Here is a 14,762-nt window from a genome sequence, read left to right on the forward strand (position 1 = left end):
AAGGGGGAGATGACAACAGGAAGGCTACCTGAATGTCTCTCTGTTACTTAAATGTGAGTTTTGATGGAGTTGATATTTTCAGCTGTTCGTTATGGACACCTCATGGAAAACTTTTGAAAAACATCTCATTTGGGAACAGTTCTGTCTCCTGTGGTGGTTGAAGGGTGACTTGTTTTCGTGTTGTTTTTTTCTGGACTGTTCTTTAATCACTTCTTCCCTCAAGTTTTTATTACTACTGACATTTACATGAAAATAAGGTATTTGTTTGTGTTGATTTCGACTACTTGCTTTTTCCTGCTCCTTTTTATGTCATACCAGCTGGATTTCCATACAAGCAATTGTAATGATAAAACCTTTACAGGAAAGGTACTGTACACGCACATGCTTGAGATCCTGTTTGGATGATAAGAATGACTTAGCGTGATACCGATACGTGCTTTATAGCACTGTTATTCATGCCACCGTGCTGCTCTCCCACACATCCTGCATTAGTCAGAGTGAAGCATTGAAATTATACATCCTTGCTCCCAGCCATATCACCAGTGCAGCGCTGGTGCAGCGTCGGGCAGGGAGAGTGAAGGATAGAGGGAAAACATCTGTGCTCGTGTTAGTGCTGCTTTCCTTCAAATAGATAGCGAGTGCTGCAGATCTTGATGGGAAGATGGTGCGTTCTGATAGAGGGAGCAACTACGTGTAAAAAGTCTGATTTTTTTTTGGTGAGCAAAGGAATTCCTTGTGCCTTGCAGCATGGGGAAAATACTCTTGCACCCCCCTTTTCTCAAAGCTTTTCAGTGTGGGTTTTTTTAAACGTGATATGTAATTTAGGAAAGCAGAATTGGACTTCCATGAATAAGATCATTATCTTGGCTGGAGGGGATGGCTGAGGGAGTGACTTTCTCTTGCTGCATGGCACGTCTGCTGTGCTATTAGACTGCGAGTGGTAGCCTGAAAAAAAACCTTTCAAGTGATCAGTAGATTTACTAGAAGAAAGGAAGCTTTCAGGTAGGCCGCATACACAGCTTCCTTTTTTGCTGTTAAGAGTTTTTGGTGGGAAGAAAAAAATATTTCAGCTGAAGCATTTTCCACCTCTCTGGTACAAATAACCCTCTTCGCTTATTGTATAGAAACAGTCCCCCAAAATAAAACTAACAAGCCAAAAGCCCGTAACACCACCTCCTTTCTTCCCTCACGCTCCTCAGACGTGTTGTAAAACCTGATTATGAGACAGAGAAGTTTACAAAGTTCTTCCTCCAAATACACACAAAGTCTTGCAGAGTCTCGAGTCTCTGATTTCACTAGTGATTACAGACATAAGAGACTGTAAAATATTAACTTCTGTGGCTTTTAATGAGGCGTTTCATCTTAAATCTGCCGCGTTCCCCTAAGACATCACACTCTTTTAGGTTTACTTTCTAAGCTGGATTTCTCCTGCATTGCTGGTGACTCATAATTAAGGAAGTCAGAGTTGTAAAATTAACACAGCCTTCTTCCACTACCCTTTTCACCTCTCTCACACAGCACGCACCTTGGGTTAACTCCTTGTGGAAACTTCAAGGCTTGTTTTGGTAGCGGAGGTAGTTCTTTGTCATCGGGACCGAGGAGGAAAGTCTGTGAGAATCTGTGCTGTGATGAAACACGCAGTCTGCACATGGGAAATGATTCATGCAGAACTGATTCATTAACAACTCGCAGGACGCCAGAGCGGGTCGGAGGCTGGGAAAGCTCGATTGGAAAAGAGAGGTGGTTAATTGTTTGGGAGAACGGGAGAGACTGAAGGCTAAAGAGCCCAGACTAAAGTTTTTGTAAGCAAGCTGCATTTCGTTTAAAGTTGCTCAGCCTTAATGAAGAACAGGTCCTCATCCCGGAGCCATCGGAGCATATGTATAGCTCTGCTGTTGAATGGATCCCAAAGGACATCCCTACGGAGGGGCTCGGGCTGGGGGAGGACATTGGACGGAAGCGTGAGCGTTTGTGGGACCGGGTCCCCTTGTTTGTGGTCTGCTGTTAATTAGTACTGGTTGTGCAAATAATTATATATCTGAGTTGCTGTTAAGCCAGCTTGAAAGGCAATATAATGTAGGGCCAGTGGAATTAATGGCAGATTTAAAAGACCTATGTAATTCAAGGAAAGGATCGATCTACACCTTAAGTACCTGAGTTGCTTTTGAAAATGGGAGATGGGCACTCTGGAAAATTTCACCCTGGATCTTGTTATCCATGCGGGGGAGGTACAAACACAGATGTCAAATCTTGAAATAGCTGCTTTTCAAATTACAGGAAAAGCAGCAACATTTTAACTATATAATAAAGAAAATAACAGCAATGAACTTCGAGTAGCCTCAAACTATTCCAAACAAGATAATTGGAGGCTGTAGCACAGTGTATTTTTAGTTATATCTGCTATAAAGTAAACATGTTCTTTGCCCAGGACCACCAAAAATGTTTCCATAAGAAATGTTGGCTTTGTCCCAACTTGATAGAATGCACAAACATTTGTCTGAGAAGTCAGTTCCGACTCCTGGTATTTATATGAAGTTTCTGTCGAAGGCACTGGCAATTGTATATATTATGAAGGAGAGTCCAAGGTCTTAAAACTGTCATTTTTCAACAGTCACTATGATAATCAGTTTTGCTTTTGTTAGCAGACATATATATTTGGGGCAACAGCTCTTTGTGTGAGACTTCTATCTAAACATTGTGCAGTACATTAGTTTCTTTTTCAACAATTGAGAAGCATATTCTTTTCTTTGTTCTTTCGCTCTGGTTTTATTTGGGCTATATCAACAGCTGATGCTAATTTGCATAGCTCTCCTGACTTCAGTGAAAATGTGAAGATTTATGTCCCTACAGTATCAAGAAGATGCATATTGAAGCTAGATATTAAATGTAAATCAGTGTAAGAACCATGGAAGCCAACAGAGTAACTGAGTTTTACAGCAGCTTTTTTTGTTTGTTTGTTTGATTTCTAGCAAGACCATGTGCTCCAGTTATTCAGTCTTTCTTGAAATACTTTTGGTTTGACTGCACTCTGTGTTATGGAAGATTATCTGAATCTCTTTGGTGTTTCCACCCATCCATTTTTTCTTTATGAAACTCCTCTGAAGATACAAATACAGAGCCCAATCAGTATGCCTGGAATCTCCTCGGGGAGAGGAAGTTGGTGGTTCGGTTGGATGAGAATGTGTTGGGTTTTGGATTTCATTATTGGAGTTAAACACGGGATTCTGGGAAGAAATGACGAGCTCGTATGATAAATGACTTTTCAAAAAGGCACGCTCCTTTTGAGAGGCTGAGCTTCTCTCTGTGCCTGTTTCCTCCACCCCCAGTCCCCTTAAGGCTCAAGCACAAATAAATTTAGATGAGTCTGACAGATTTGAGCAAATAAACTTTGCTGAAATAAATAAAAGGGCCAGAACTGCTTAGAAAAACTGGATTTAGAATTTAAAGGAGTTATAAAAATCATATAAAAAGTCACATTTGCTCCACAAAAGGTAACTGGGAAAGGCCTCGATGTGATACCTTCAGAAGCACTTCTGGCCTCAGATTCCACTTACATCCCTTACTCTCTATCGATTTCTATTATTGGTAATTTAGTAGTAGTGAATTACCACATTCTTACCAAAATAACGCTTGGTCTACCTGCCTCGTGCAGTAATAATCAGGATAGTTAGGGTTTGGGTTTTTTTTTTTTTTCCACACCTTGCTTTGCTGACAGCTGTGGGCTTCCCCAGGGTAGAGGGGTGCCGCTGGAGACATTCTAGCTGTGATTTCTGCTGCAGTTGTTAGAAATGGTCTGTTTGCAATGTTGTGCCTCGCTGGGGAATTCACTGCTTTCCTTTGAAACGTCAGTGGTGGAAGAGTGTTCCTTTGCTGAGAATTACCATCCGCCTTCCAGGTCCAAGTGCAATTGGACAAACTTGGGTGGCAGAAATATTGGGATGTATATTAGGAAGTTTAGAACCAGGTTTATGATTAAGCCTTAATTAAGCATTAGGATCTTTTACGTCCTTTCTGGGGTAGGAGGGTGAAGGAGGTGCACGGCTGGGCCTCTGAAGTACCCATCTTCTGTGCTGCTGGCTGCAAGAAAAGGAGGAGGTGAAGGGGAGGTAGGGGCATATAATTACAAAATGGCTAAAAATAGAGGAAGGGGAGCTGGGTTTGCTAGCGAGTAGCTAATATCCTGTAGCTGTGGCATAAGCAGAAGTGGTGCAAGTAACAGAGATTAGTAAAAAGTACAGAGGCAAAAATAGTTAGATTAGGATACTACATGAGAGAACAAGATCTATCTGTAGCTTTAAAGAAATCGGAATTAAACTAAGCTGCTATTTGCATGCCAGCAGGGAGCAGAAGTGGACACAGCTCGGAGAAGGGAGCTGTGGAGTACAGGACAAGGAGAAGGCAGCTTTAGAGAAGCAACAATGGACAGGCAGTTTATGGTAAACCAATAAAACGTACTTATGTCTGAATCTGAAATTAGACTCTGAAAAATACGGTCTCAAGGCACCTGCTAAAGAGCTTAGCATTACTGGAATCTTAATAAATGACTCATGCTGTCATAATCTGATCCTGACATCAACTCTCTGTGCTGTATTTCTTCAGCTTTCGAGTGGGGGAAGGGGAAGTCTGCAAAGCCTTAGTAAAGACTGAGAGATGTAAATAGGCAGTAAGAAGCCCACACAAGATAGACTGATAATTTCTGTATTGTCAGCTACTTTTCGAACCCAGAACAAACGAGACTTGAGTAGAAGAATTACGCACCATCAGAAGAAATGTGAATTGCTCTTTGCCTTTAAAATCTTTACCTGATACTGGAGGCTGTAGATTGTGGCAGTCTCTGTTCAAGACTTCATGGCCAGCGGATGCGTGGAGCTGTGCCACCCACTGGCTGTGATCCTGTGCTTACCCGTAAGTACACACGCAGCGGTCTGCCCAGAGAGCGGGATAACCTTTACACGGGTTCCCAAGCTTTGCCCGGTGCTTCCTCTTGTGCTTCTGCTCCTGTTAGCAGCTCATCACAGAGGTCAGAAGCATCTGTGGTCAGCTACCATCTACAAATATAGGGATACGTTTTTCTTCTAAATTCAAAGGAGGACTTTAGTGGGAAGAATAAGCAGTCCAGATGAGAGAGTTACCAGTACAAAACAGCGGGGATCTTTGATAGCATCAAGGGGGTGATGAACTCCTTATTCCTGGTACCGGCTTTGACACAAACTTTTCTCTTGCTTTGGGAGAATCGTTCAACTTCATTGCTTTGGGGGTAGTAAGAACTTACACTCTCCATAGAGGCATGTTGCAAATTAGATGTTTTAATTCTTTTAATCTTCTATAAATTTAAGTGCTAAGTACAAGTATTAATTATTAATTTCCCCTATGGCAGTGTGACAATGTGCATTGCAAACCTCAGTTCGACACAGTTACTTCTATTTCTAGAACTTGAATGACAGTACTGTTAAAACTGCACCAGAAATTGGAAAATTTAGCGATGCTGAGCAAATTGAGGGGAAAGAGATGGCAAGGGGTCAGCTTTTGAATTACAAATGTGCTGCATGGGTCATTTTTTTTTATTCAATGTTGTTCATTTGGCCAGTATTCAAGGAAAGTTGAGATTTTATCCAACTTTTCCATGAAGCCCTGTGGATATTGCAGCGCTCTGCACACAAAAGCCAGATTCTGCTACAAGAATAAATGCTTATTTTCCTGGCGTAGACCAGATGCAGGGCCAGTAAGGAACTACTTAGCATGTTTTGTGCCTAAGAGAAAATCACGGCCTATGGCCATAGATCTTGGTGCATTTTAGGCCGTACTGGCAACTTACTTGTCATGGTTTTAAAAAACAGCTTCTGCTTGCGGTTTTTAATAAGAAGCCCTTGGAAATACATAAACTTTTTCTTCCTGATTGTTTTTCTCTTTTCCTTACTCCTTTTTGCACATGCTGGTGTTACTGGATACTTGAGCTTTCAGGCATTTTGCTCTCTTGGAAGATTAATGACAGGGATATAAAACTGAGGGGTTTTGCAAACAGGAGCGTATGTGTGTGAATGGTACGGGGAGGGAAGAGATCTCCAATAGAGTAAATCTGAACCTTGACAACCCCCCCTGTAATATCTCATTGCTTATATCACTTTGCTTAATTTGCACTGCTGCATACCACTGGTTTCAACTTTACTTTTAAAGAAGTAGAATGGCTGCAAGAAGAGTTTCATTACCCATCTGAAGGAAAGATAGCTGCAAAATGCTGAAAGAGGAAAATAAGAACTAACAAGTACATCTTTTAAAATGTGCGGTTTGGTTTTTTTCTTTCCTGATTCAGGACCTTGCAAATTAAATCAGGGCTTAAAAAAACCCCAAACCCCAAAACAAAACCCCACCCACACAACAACAACAAAACCAACAAAAAACCCAACCCCAAAACAACAAAAAACCCCAATCAGACCTGGAAATCAAATTCCTATTACACAATGTAATGTTCTCCTCTTTACTCCTCTTTTTCAGACAGTTACAGAGGATTGTTTAAAGAAGGGGGGAAAAAGAAAGCTTCAGTGTTTCTGTCATTCTTTTTTCCTCCCTTCTCTGTTTTTGCTATTAAGAGTCACTATTGCCCTTTGTTCTTTGAGCTGCAGTAGTCTGGGCAGCTTGGAGTAGCAGTTTTATGTGTTAAAGTTTCCTAGTAAATGGCTTGTAACAACGTATAAGGATGGATCAATCCTAAAGGTGTTCAGCCTAAGGGGTTTTTTGTTTGTTACAGACACTGCAGTGTTGTCCTGACCATGCCTTATGCTGTTGTGCAAGCAATTACATTACCTGACTGCATTCCTGGAGTCTTGGTCTCTCTTTCCTCATTCAGTATCATTTCATCTCTGGTTATAACTGGTCTAGCTGCAGAGTAACCTCTCCACTACATACCTCTTGACCATGTCTGAATGCACCATATTGTAACCCTCAAGCCTTTGGCTAACTTCTCCTTAGGCATCTTTTACCAAGCACTGAGTCTTCCGAGCCGTATCCTGCATGCAAGGATATGGGTGCACAGTCATTATTGTTATTGCTAACACCCACAACACAGGTTGGGAGGCATTATTCCGCTCTCCCCGCCCTCCCCAGCACAGCCACCCAGTGGGTCTGCTGGCCACGTAGTCGTCATTCAGGTGGGGAAGTGCTGGTCTCTGCCGTTCTTCTCAACGGGCTGATCCTCAGCATCGCCGAGCTGCTGTCTTCCTCCTCTCTGCTGCTTCTTTGTCTTGTCATATCGAGACTTTGTTTTTCTGAATCACTGTTGAATTCAGTTCTTTGTTAAAAACCACTGTTAACTGATATCAGCTCGGCAATCTTGCCATGTTCTGGCTTTGGTTTTTGTCTTGCAGGCTCTTATAGCCTACATGCTCTCACACTCGCAGGTGGTGATAACTATAACTCATCGTATTTCCCTTAGTAAAACAAGCTTGTGGATCACAATATTTTCTTGTTCTTATCTTGCAAGTTGAGGATACGTGCTAGTTCGAAAGATGCACCAGAACACCCGTTGGCAATGAGAGCCTGCATCACCCCAACACTTTGAAAAGAAGAGCTCTTTACAACCTTTGCTGTTTAATCCCACCACGCAGTATAGAGACACTTTGAAGACATAGTGTCCTAGCACAATAAATGGTGCTGGTTTTGGAGAGAACCATCCAGTACTGAATTTTTGGCCAAAGCAGCTTTGGTATTTTTAGAGGAAATCCTACTGGGTAGTATGGAATAATAAATGTATCAACTCAGTTGTACAGGGAGATCTGCTCAATGCAGGCTGGTTAAAAGATAACAGGGAGGGACAATTCAGTAACTCAGTGGAAATTTTGATTTTGTTAATTTTAATGAACTCTGGATGTGCTGAGCTCTCGGGTGGTTTGGGGAATACTTCCGATCAGTCTGTGCTCCAGAACAGGACCGAGGAAAGGTAAAAGCTGATGCACTGTGGAGTTTATTATCCAGTCACTCTGCACATGGGTATGAAAGAGGCAGACCTGCTTGGGTCATCCCTGAGGGCTGTGGACTCCAGAGATGGCGAACCAGTGAAATGCATCCTCAGCTGCGGTGCACGCTGACAAAAGTATATGCTAACTCATTTCCCACCAGCTTTTGGCTTTCCTCAGGTTCCTCCAAGAAATGTTACAGCCTACTGTAACAGTCTGGATAGTCGGGGACTGCTCGACTTGGTGACTTGGTGTCTCTCCCCACTGTCCCCTGCAAGAACTTTGTTAGCAGAAAGGCTCTGTTAACCTGGGTGGTGAGGGCCACTGCATCCAGAGAGTCAGGCATGTAGATATACTTGCTCACCTTTTGTAAAGACTCCGAAGCGTTTATCGAGAACCCTGGGGTCATGGGAAGAAGTGCACTTTACCCTCCAGGCAACTGGGAAATTTGTGGTAGAGTTTCTTCTATCCTGGGAAATGTAGGGAGAGAACAATCCTCATGAGTAATCCCGAAGTCATACGTACTTTGTGTTAGTCCCCCCATCTCAGCCGCTAACCTCCACCCAAATCTGTCTGTGCTGCTGTGATGTCCGTCTGTAACGTGCTGCTGATGGTGACTGGGAACAGTAGGAACACTTGTCACGGTTGTGTCTCCTGTGGGATATCTCTGAGGCTTCTTTTTTCTCCATTACTCTCACTTAGATGCAAGATACCCTTTCAAGCAGGCAAAGATATTTGAAACAGGGACAAAAAAGCAGTCCTGTTTTGTTCCTTGTTTCAAGCCTACTCTCTTTTTGCTAAATGTAGCAAATATTTTCACGCTTTTGGTATATATTTTTAAACATTTTTCCAAACCGACATGTTTGGGGGTCACGTAAGTCTTGGCCCCATTGAAACCAGTACCGAGATTCCCACCTTCCGCAGAAGATCAGTTCTAGGCACTGGCACCCTCCTTGCAAGTCTTTCCCCTGGGAAGGCTGGTTTCTGCTTTCCTGTCCGCAGAAGGAGCTTGGCATAGCAACGCACTTGGAGAACGTGCCAGACACTCAGCTGGTCACCCCCTCACAGAAGCAGGCTGAAGAGTGAAGTCTGAAGAGAATGCGTGACCCATAAATAACAGGCACAATATGAAGAAATACATACTGTAAATCCGTACTATAAATAATAACTGTGGGCGTTGTGCATTTTTCAGGGCTTTAATATACTTGCAGGTTTTAGATGTTGTGTAACCTGTACCAGCAAGCCCCTCAGTGATGGCATAGACTCCTTATATACTTCATACATAAAAGTTGTGTGACGTGTTTTCTTGCTCCCCTAAATCAAGTGCTTGTCAGTAATAGCTTGAACTGGTTGCGTTTTGCCTTCCTCGTTGTTGTAGCGGTGTTTACAAGAGGTGTGCGTGTTACCGAGCTCTGCCAGAGAAGCTTTTGGGAAAACTCTCTTAGGGCAGCCAAGACTAGCGTAACCACTGTTTGAATAATTGTTTGTGTGTTTTGGTTTGGGTTTGTTTTGTTTTTCTAGATAGGCTGCCAACACAAAGAACCAAGGGAAATAATTCCAAGTAAAATTTCAATTTTCTTTTTTTTTTCTTCCTTGACAAATTAAAAAATAGAAATATTTCATTTCACCAAACCCCCAAAGTGTTTCATTTCAGTCATTAAGAAAAGGAAGGGAAATGAAGGGTTAGACTTCAAAGAAAGTGCCTGGGGGTGGTTCCCGTTGAGTGATTTGGGGAGTGGAGCCCGGGTTCAGGACAGAGGAGACCCTGCTCCAGCCCTTTCCTCTGCTGGAGAGGATTTAATGACCTTGTCTGGCTTCCCAGGAAGGTCTGCAAGAACAGGCTATTCTGGGGTGAGGATAGGATTAAGTGAAAAGTGAGTTGGAGGGGACATGGGCTAGATGTATAAACAAAAGTAAGCAGTGCTGAAAAAACTCGTATTTTTTGCTTTCAAGCTGCAATTTGGAAAATGAAACTGGAAGCCTTGCTTGTTCGTAATGTTCATGAACACTGTTTAAAGAACAGATACGTATATCGATTTGGGATGATTTTGTCACAATGGAAATTCATGTCTCTATTTTAAAAGTCCAGTTTCATTAGCACATGTTTTAAGATGTCATACCTTTACATGCACAGCATAGATTGTTGAGAGCTATGCAAATGGCATGTTTGTTAGGACATATACAAATGCTTAAGACCACCACTAAATTGATGTGTTCTTACTTGCTGTAGCTCTTGTCTCTGCCTCCAAATTAACCTCTCTTCAGAAAATTAATAAATCCAGAGCAGGGTTGTTATATAAAACAAACATTTTACAGTTTTCAGAGATGTACTTCTTGACCTGAAGACTGGGACCGGCATGCCTCCTTGCAGCACTGTCTCGGCGGGTTTTGGTGCCCAGCACCTTTTAGGATTGTGTCAGGATACCGAGTTGCCTGCCTGCCTGTGCCTGTGATCCTGCTGAAGTCCGCAGTCTTCACGTTAGGTTCCCCTGAGTAGTGTGTGATGGGATGTGGTCAGTACTACGCATCGATGCCAGCCTGAATTGCTATCATCTTTATGTTCTGACTGCAGATCGTTAGATGGCCGGCTGCAAGTATCTCACCGGAAGGGTCTTCCCCATGTGATCTACTGCCGACTGTGGCGGTGGCCAGACCTTCATAGCCACCATGAGCTGCGGGCCATGGAGATGTGCGAGTACGCCTTTAACATGAAGAAGGATGAAGTCTGTGTGAATCCTTACCATTACCAAAGAGTGGAAACCCCAGGTACTGCTGACCCTGTGTGTGGATACCTCAGCTTCTCAGTACCACCATAAGGGATTTAGAAGTGCATTTCAAAATTGAATAAAGCAGTGGGCGTAAGGTTTTAAAACCAAAGCATATCTATTATTGATGATAATCTCTTACTGTACACAGTAGAATAATTTATGAGTCTGCACTCAGGGGGGAAATATCATTTTAAATCGATAAAATCCAAGTCAAGCAGGTTGCATTGTTGCCAGGTTCCTAATGTGGCTTTGCGTGCACGTAAACAGCACATGCACGTAGTGGATACAAGTATGAACTACGGCAGTGTTCTATGCATCCCTAACTGTTGGTATTAAATTAAGGATAAACTTACTGTTAAGTTGAAGTGGATCTAAGAATAGCTCCCAACGCAACTGAACTTCCTGTTCTGAAGTCTCCTCCTGCTTCTGAAAGAGACTTTCATCTGGAACCGCAGATAGTTCTGCTGCGTGTCGGTACAAATCTGCAGAACCAGTCTGGATGTTTATGCTAATCCTACCTTGCTGTTTCATTTTATGTGAAAATTATTTCTTTTGAATTATGTGCTGTAACTTCTCTTAAATTGTTTTTCAAGAAGACCTGTTTCTTTTCCATAGAAGGGGCAGACAGACTAGGTGTGTTCAGATAAGCACGTATCCCGTCCCCAGCTGAGATATGTTAAGAATAGCATCTTTAACTGCTGCTGTTATTTCAGAAGCAAGTATCAAATTGTGTCCCTTAATTAGCGACTTTGGTGTTGCATGTATTTAAGGGTGTTACTCCAAACTGGTTTCTCTTCATTTTCTAGGGTTTCAGTCATTTTATTTTAAAGCTGCTAACATTGCTGTTCTTTTTTTTTTTTTTTTTTTTTTTTCCTTTCCATTTGTGCAGTGTTACCTCCAGTGCTGGTGCCTCGGCACACAGAGATCCCAGCTGAGTTCCCGCCGTTAGACGATTATAGTCATTCTATTCCAGAGAACACTAACTTCCCAGCAGGTATCGAGCCACAGAGCAACTACATTCCAGGTACCGTATATCTTCCATACAGCGAGCGGAGGGAAAGGGGTGATATTGCACAGTGAAGCGTGTCTATGTGTGCCAAGCTGGATGACTGGAAAGTCTTTCTTTCCATCGTTACTATGAAGCTAAGGAGTGGGAACCTATACAAAAATAGATGAAAGCTGTAAATGTAGGCACACAACAGTGCTGTTTATAGTTTTGTTTTGTTTTCTTTAAACTCACCTCTTCCCTTCAGTAGTACATACTTGGTTTATTGTGAAATGTAAAGCTGAATGTTCCCTTGGCAAGTTTAGATTTGAATGAAATTCAGCCATTTTAATTTGAGTAAAACTCTCTAAATTTCTGATGGAATTGAGCTCTTCTATTTATGTATCTCTTTTACAAGCAATTTACACCTTATTTGCATGGACAAGCTATGCAGCTGCACACCAGGAGAGGAAAAATATGTGGACAGAGAACTGTCTGCATGGCTTAAAGTTTTATGGGACTGAAAATCCGTATTTTTTTGTTTCCTCTCTCCCCTGTTATTCACAAATATGCTATGACTATCATCCTGGTTGTGCCAGCTCCTCCTTTCAGCAGCTTGAGGAGGAAAAGAAATAAAATGAAATTTAGCTCCTTGTGAATAATAAAGTAAATGTTTTTGATGTCTAAAATCCAGGCTGTGCATCCAGTTGCAATGACAGTATGATCATTTTATGCTTCCAGAGACACCTCCTCCAGGCTATTTGAGTGAGGATGGAGAAACTAGTGACCACCAGATGAACCCCAGCATGGATGCAGGTAGGTCATCTTTTGCCCTTTGCTGCAGCTTTCTAGGTCACATCAGAGATTCTTTTGAAGTTTTTCTTTGGGGCACCGAAGATCAGATGGTGGTTTGAGGTATTTCATCCCTGTAGGAGTGCAGATGTAGCCTGACATCTCATATAAAGCACAGGGCTGTATGTTTTAGAGCTGCTGGTGAAAGGTACAGCGTGTTCCTGTTCTCCCCAACATCCTTCATTAGATACTACTAAGCAGGAGCCTGAAACAGTGGGGACACATCTAAGGATGATAGTTTGTGTTGTATTGGCATGCATGCATTCTATGCATGTGAAGATCGTGCATGCAGCCGGCACTTTTCTGCACAGGCATTTTTCTGATCGCTTGGTCGTTTACTGTACATACTGAAATGTCCAGTTTAAATACATTTGAAATGACCGCTAGCAGATTTGGTTTTAAATGAGTTTATCTTTTAGTGGATATATCCCAAAGAAAGTTGAAGGTCTGTGTTCTCTCTCATTGCCAAGAAAACAAGTAACCAGGTTTAGAATGAGCAGCCTTAGTGTTCATGTTAACCTGTGTCAACTCTTTGAAATTAAACATGCAGGTCTCATCTTTCTGGGAGTAACTGTTTAAGGCATCCTCTTGATCCAAGTGGTGTCACTGCTTGTAAGAACAGCTGAATCAGACTCTGAATTCATGAAACTTTTGCTTGAAAAGCAAAGACACGTCCTTGGTTAGAAGGGCTGATGTTTTACAAGAAGGATATGCAAATACATGACACTTATGTAAAGACAGACATGCAGAACTTAATTAATGCAAATCCTGCACACAAATATCTTGATTTCTGTGCATGTCCTCAGCCGTAGAGCACACGTGGGATTCTAAGAGAGGGATGACTGATTTGCAGTCTTTCACCGCAGTTATACAGATGGCGGAAGGCAGTGTGGGTTTGTTTGTCTACATCAAACATAAGCCTATTGACACAAGCCATTTTAGTGCATACAATTATTGGTAATGTGGTTGACATGTGGAATGTATGTATGGCTTTTTGGAAAGTGGCCTGGAATAGGATTGGCCTGGAAGATACTATAAATACCCAATTTATGTTCAAATGCTATAACCCTTCCTTCAGATGTCACGGACTTCCCTCTTTATAGAAATAAACAAATTTTAAAGAAACCAGCCAAACTCGGTGTGAGAGGCAAAGATAAAATGGGTTGTACCACCTCTCCGCATCCTTGTGGCATCCAGAGGCTGTGTAAATTGCCCTGGACATCCACATGCAGATATTTTAAATACATACGCAAAATTTGTGGACCAAATTGAAATGATTTGGGATAAAATACTGACAGTAGTTTGGTCAGATCTGTTTAGCTTGATCCAATACTCCATTGTCCCCAAACCAGTAAGATCTGTTGATATCAAGTGGTATGTTTTCAACTGTTATGAGTATGTTTTGTGCCTGGCAATGTAAAAATCAACGCCCAGCTAATTGGGTTTGACTGTGGCTGTCATGATGGTACCTGGACTTTTGATAACTGCAAGTGACAGTAAAACAGACAACTGCATGCTCAGTTTTGAAAATTAATGGGTTAAGCTTAAGTGAATGCATTATGAAGATGCTTAGCAGTATTGCAGATGTAGCAAGTTGATACCATAAGTAATAGCATATGGAAGCTCATGTAAAGAGTAATCAACATCAGAGAAGCTGCTGGTGTCACAAAGTGAGACTTAAGTGAGAAGCGTGTTATCCCTCCAACAAGCCTGGGCAAGCACTGAAGAGGTTGTGCAAGTGTTTTTCCTTGTGCAGATGCCATATTAATAATTTTAATGTCTTGATTTTCAGGTTCTCCAAACTTATCACCAAACCCTATGTCTCCAGCACACAATAATCTGGGTATGTATGTGATCTTGAGAACTGTGTGTAATTACAGTCAAGGTAGTGACATTTTAAGGATGATGCTATTTCTTGAGATTGTACGCTGTTGATGAGGTTGTGATCGCTGTTCCTTTCCGCTAATCCTCTTTACCTTGGTAACAGTGGTTCATAGTAATTTCATATGAAATAAAGAAATCTGACCTTATATCAGAGCATTAAATAAAAACCCCAAGAAATGTTGGCAGACCAGTACCAGAAAGAATGAGTGAAGGACTGCAGCAAAAATACATTTTTTTTATTACATGAGTTTACAAGGAATATGTCCGTCTGTTTTGCTGGTGGTTTTCTGTTATGTTTTTAAAGGACATTGTTTGAGGTTAAAT

The 14,762-nt window shown here is 41.9% G+C and overlaps 1 protein-coding gene across 3 annotated transcripts in view; it reads left to right on the forward strand.

The window, feature by feature from the left end:
* SMAD3 (SMAD family member 3) overlaps positions 1 to 14,762 on the forward strand; it is a 78,397-nt gene that overhangs the window by 45,034 nt on the left and 18,601 nt on the right. For 2 of the 3 annotated variants that reach the window (XM_075764128.1, XM_075764131.1), the window contains exons 2-5: positions 10,522 to 10,715; positions 11,607 to 11,741; positions 12,444 to 12,518; positions 14,347 to 14,397. In XM_075764128.1, coding sequence (XP_075620243.1) covers positions 10,522 to 10,715; positions 11,607 to 11,741; positions 12,444 to 12,518; positions 14,347 to 14,397 — 455 coding nt within the window. Of the gene's footprint in view, positions 1 to 4,415; positions 4,437 to 10,521; positions 10,716 to 11,606; positions 11,742 to 12,443; positions 12,519 to 14,346; positions 14,398 to 14,762 lie in introns of those variants that run through there. The other variant, XM_075764129.1, reaches the window with a different exon arrangement.

Source organism: Balearica regulorum, chromosome 12 (assembly GCF_011004875.1).
Source record: "Balearica regulorum gibbericeps isolate bBalReg1 chromosome 12, bBalReg1.pri, whole genome shotgun sequence".
In the NCBI taxonomy this organism is placed as follows: domain Eukaryota; kingdom Metazoa; phylum Chordata; class Aves; order Gruiformes; family Gruidae; genus Balearica; species Balearica regulorum.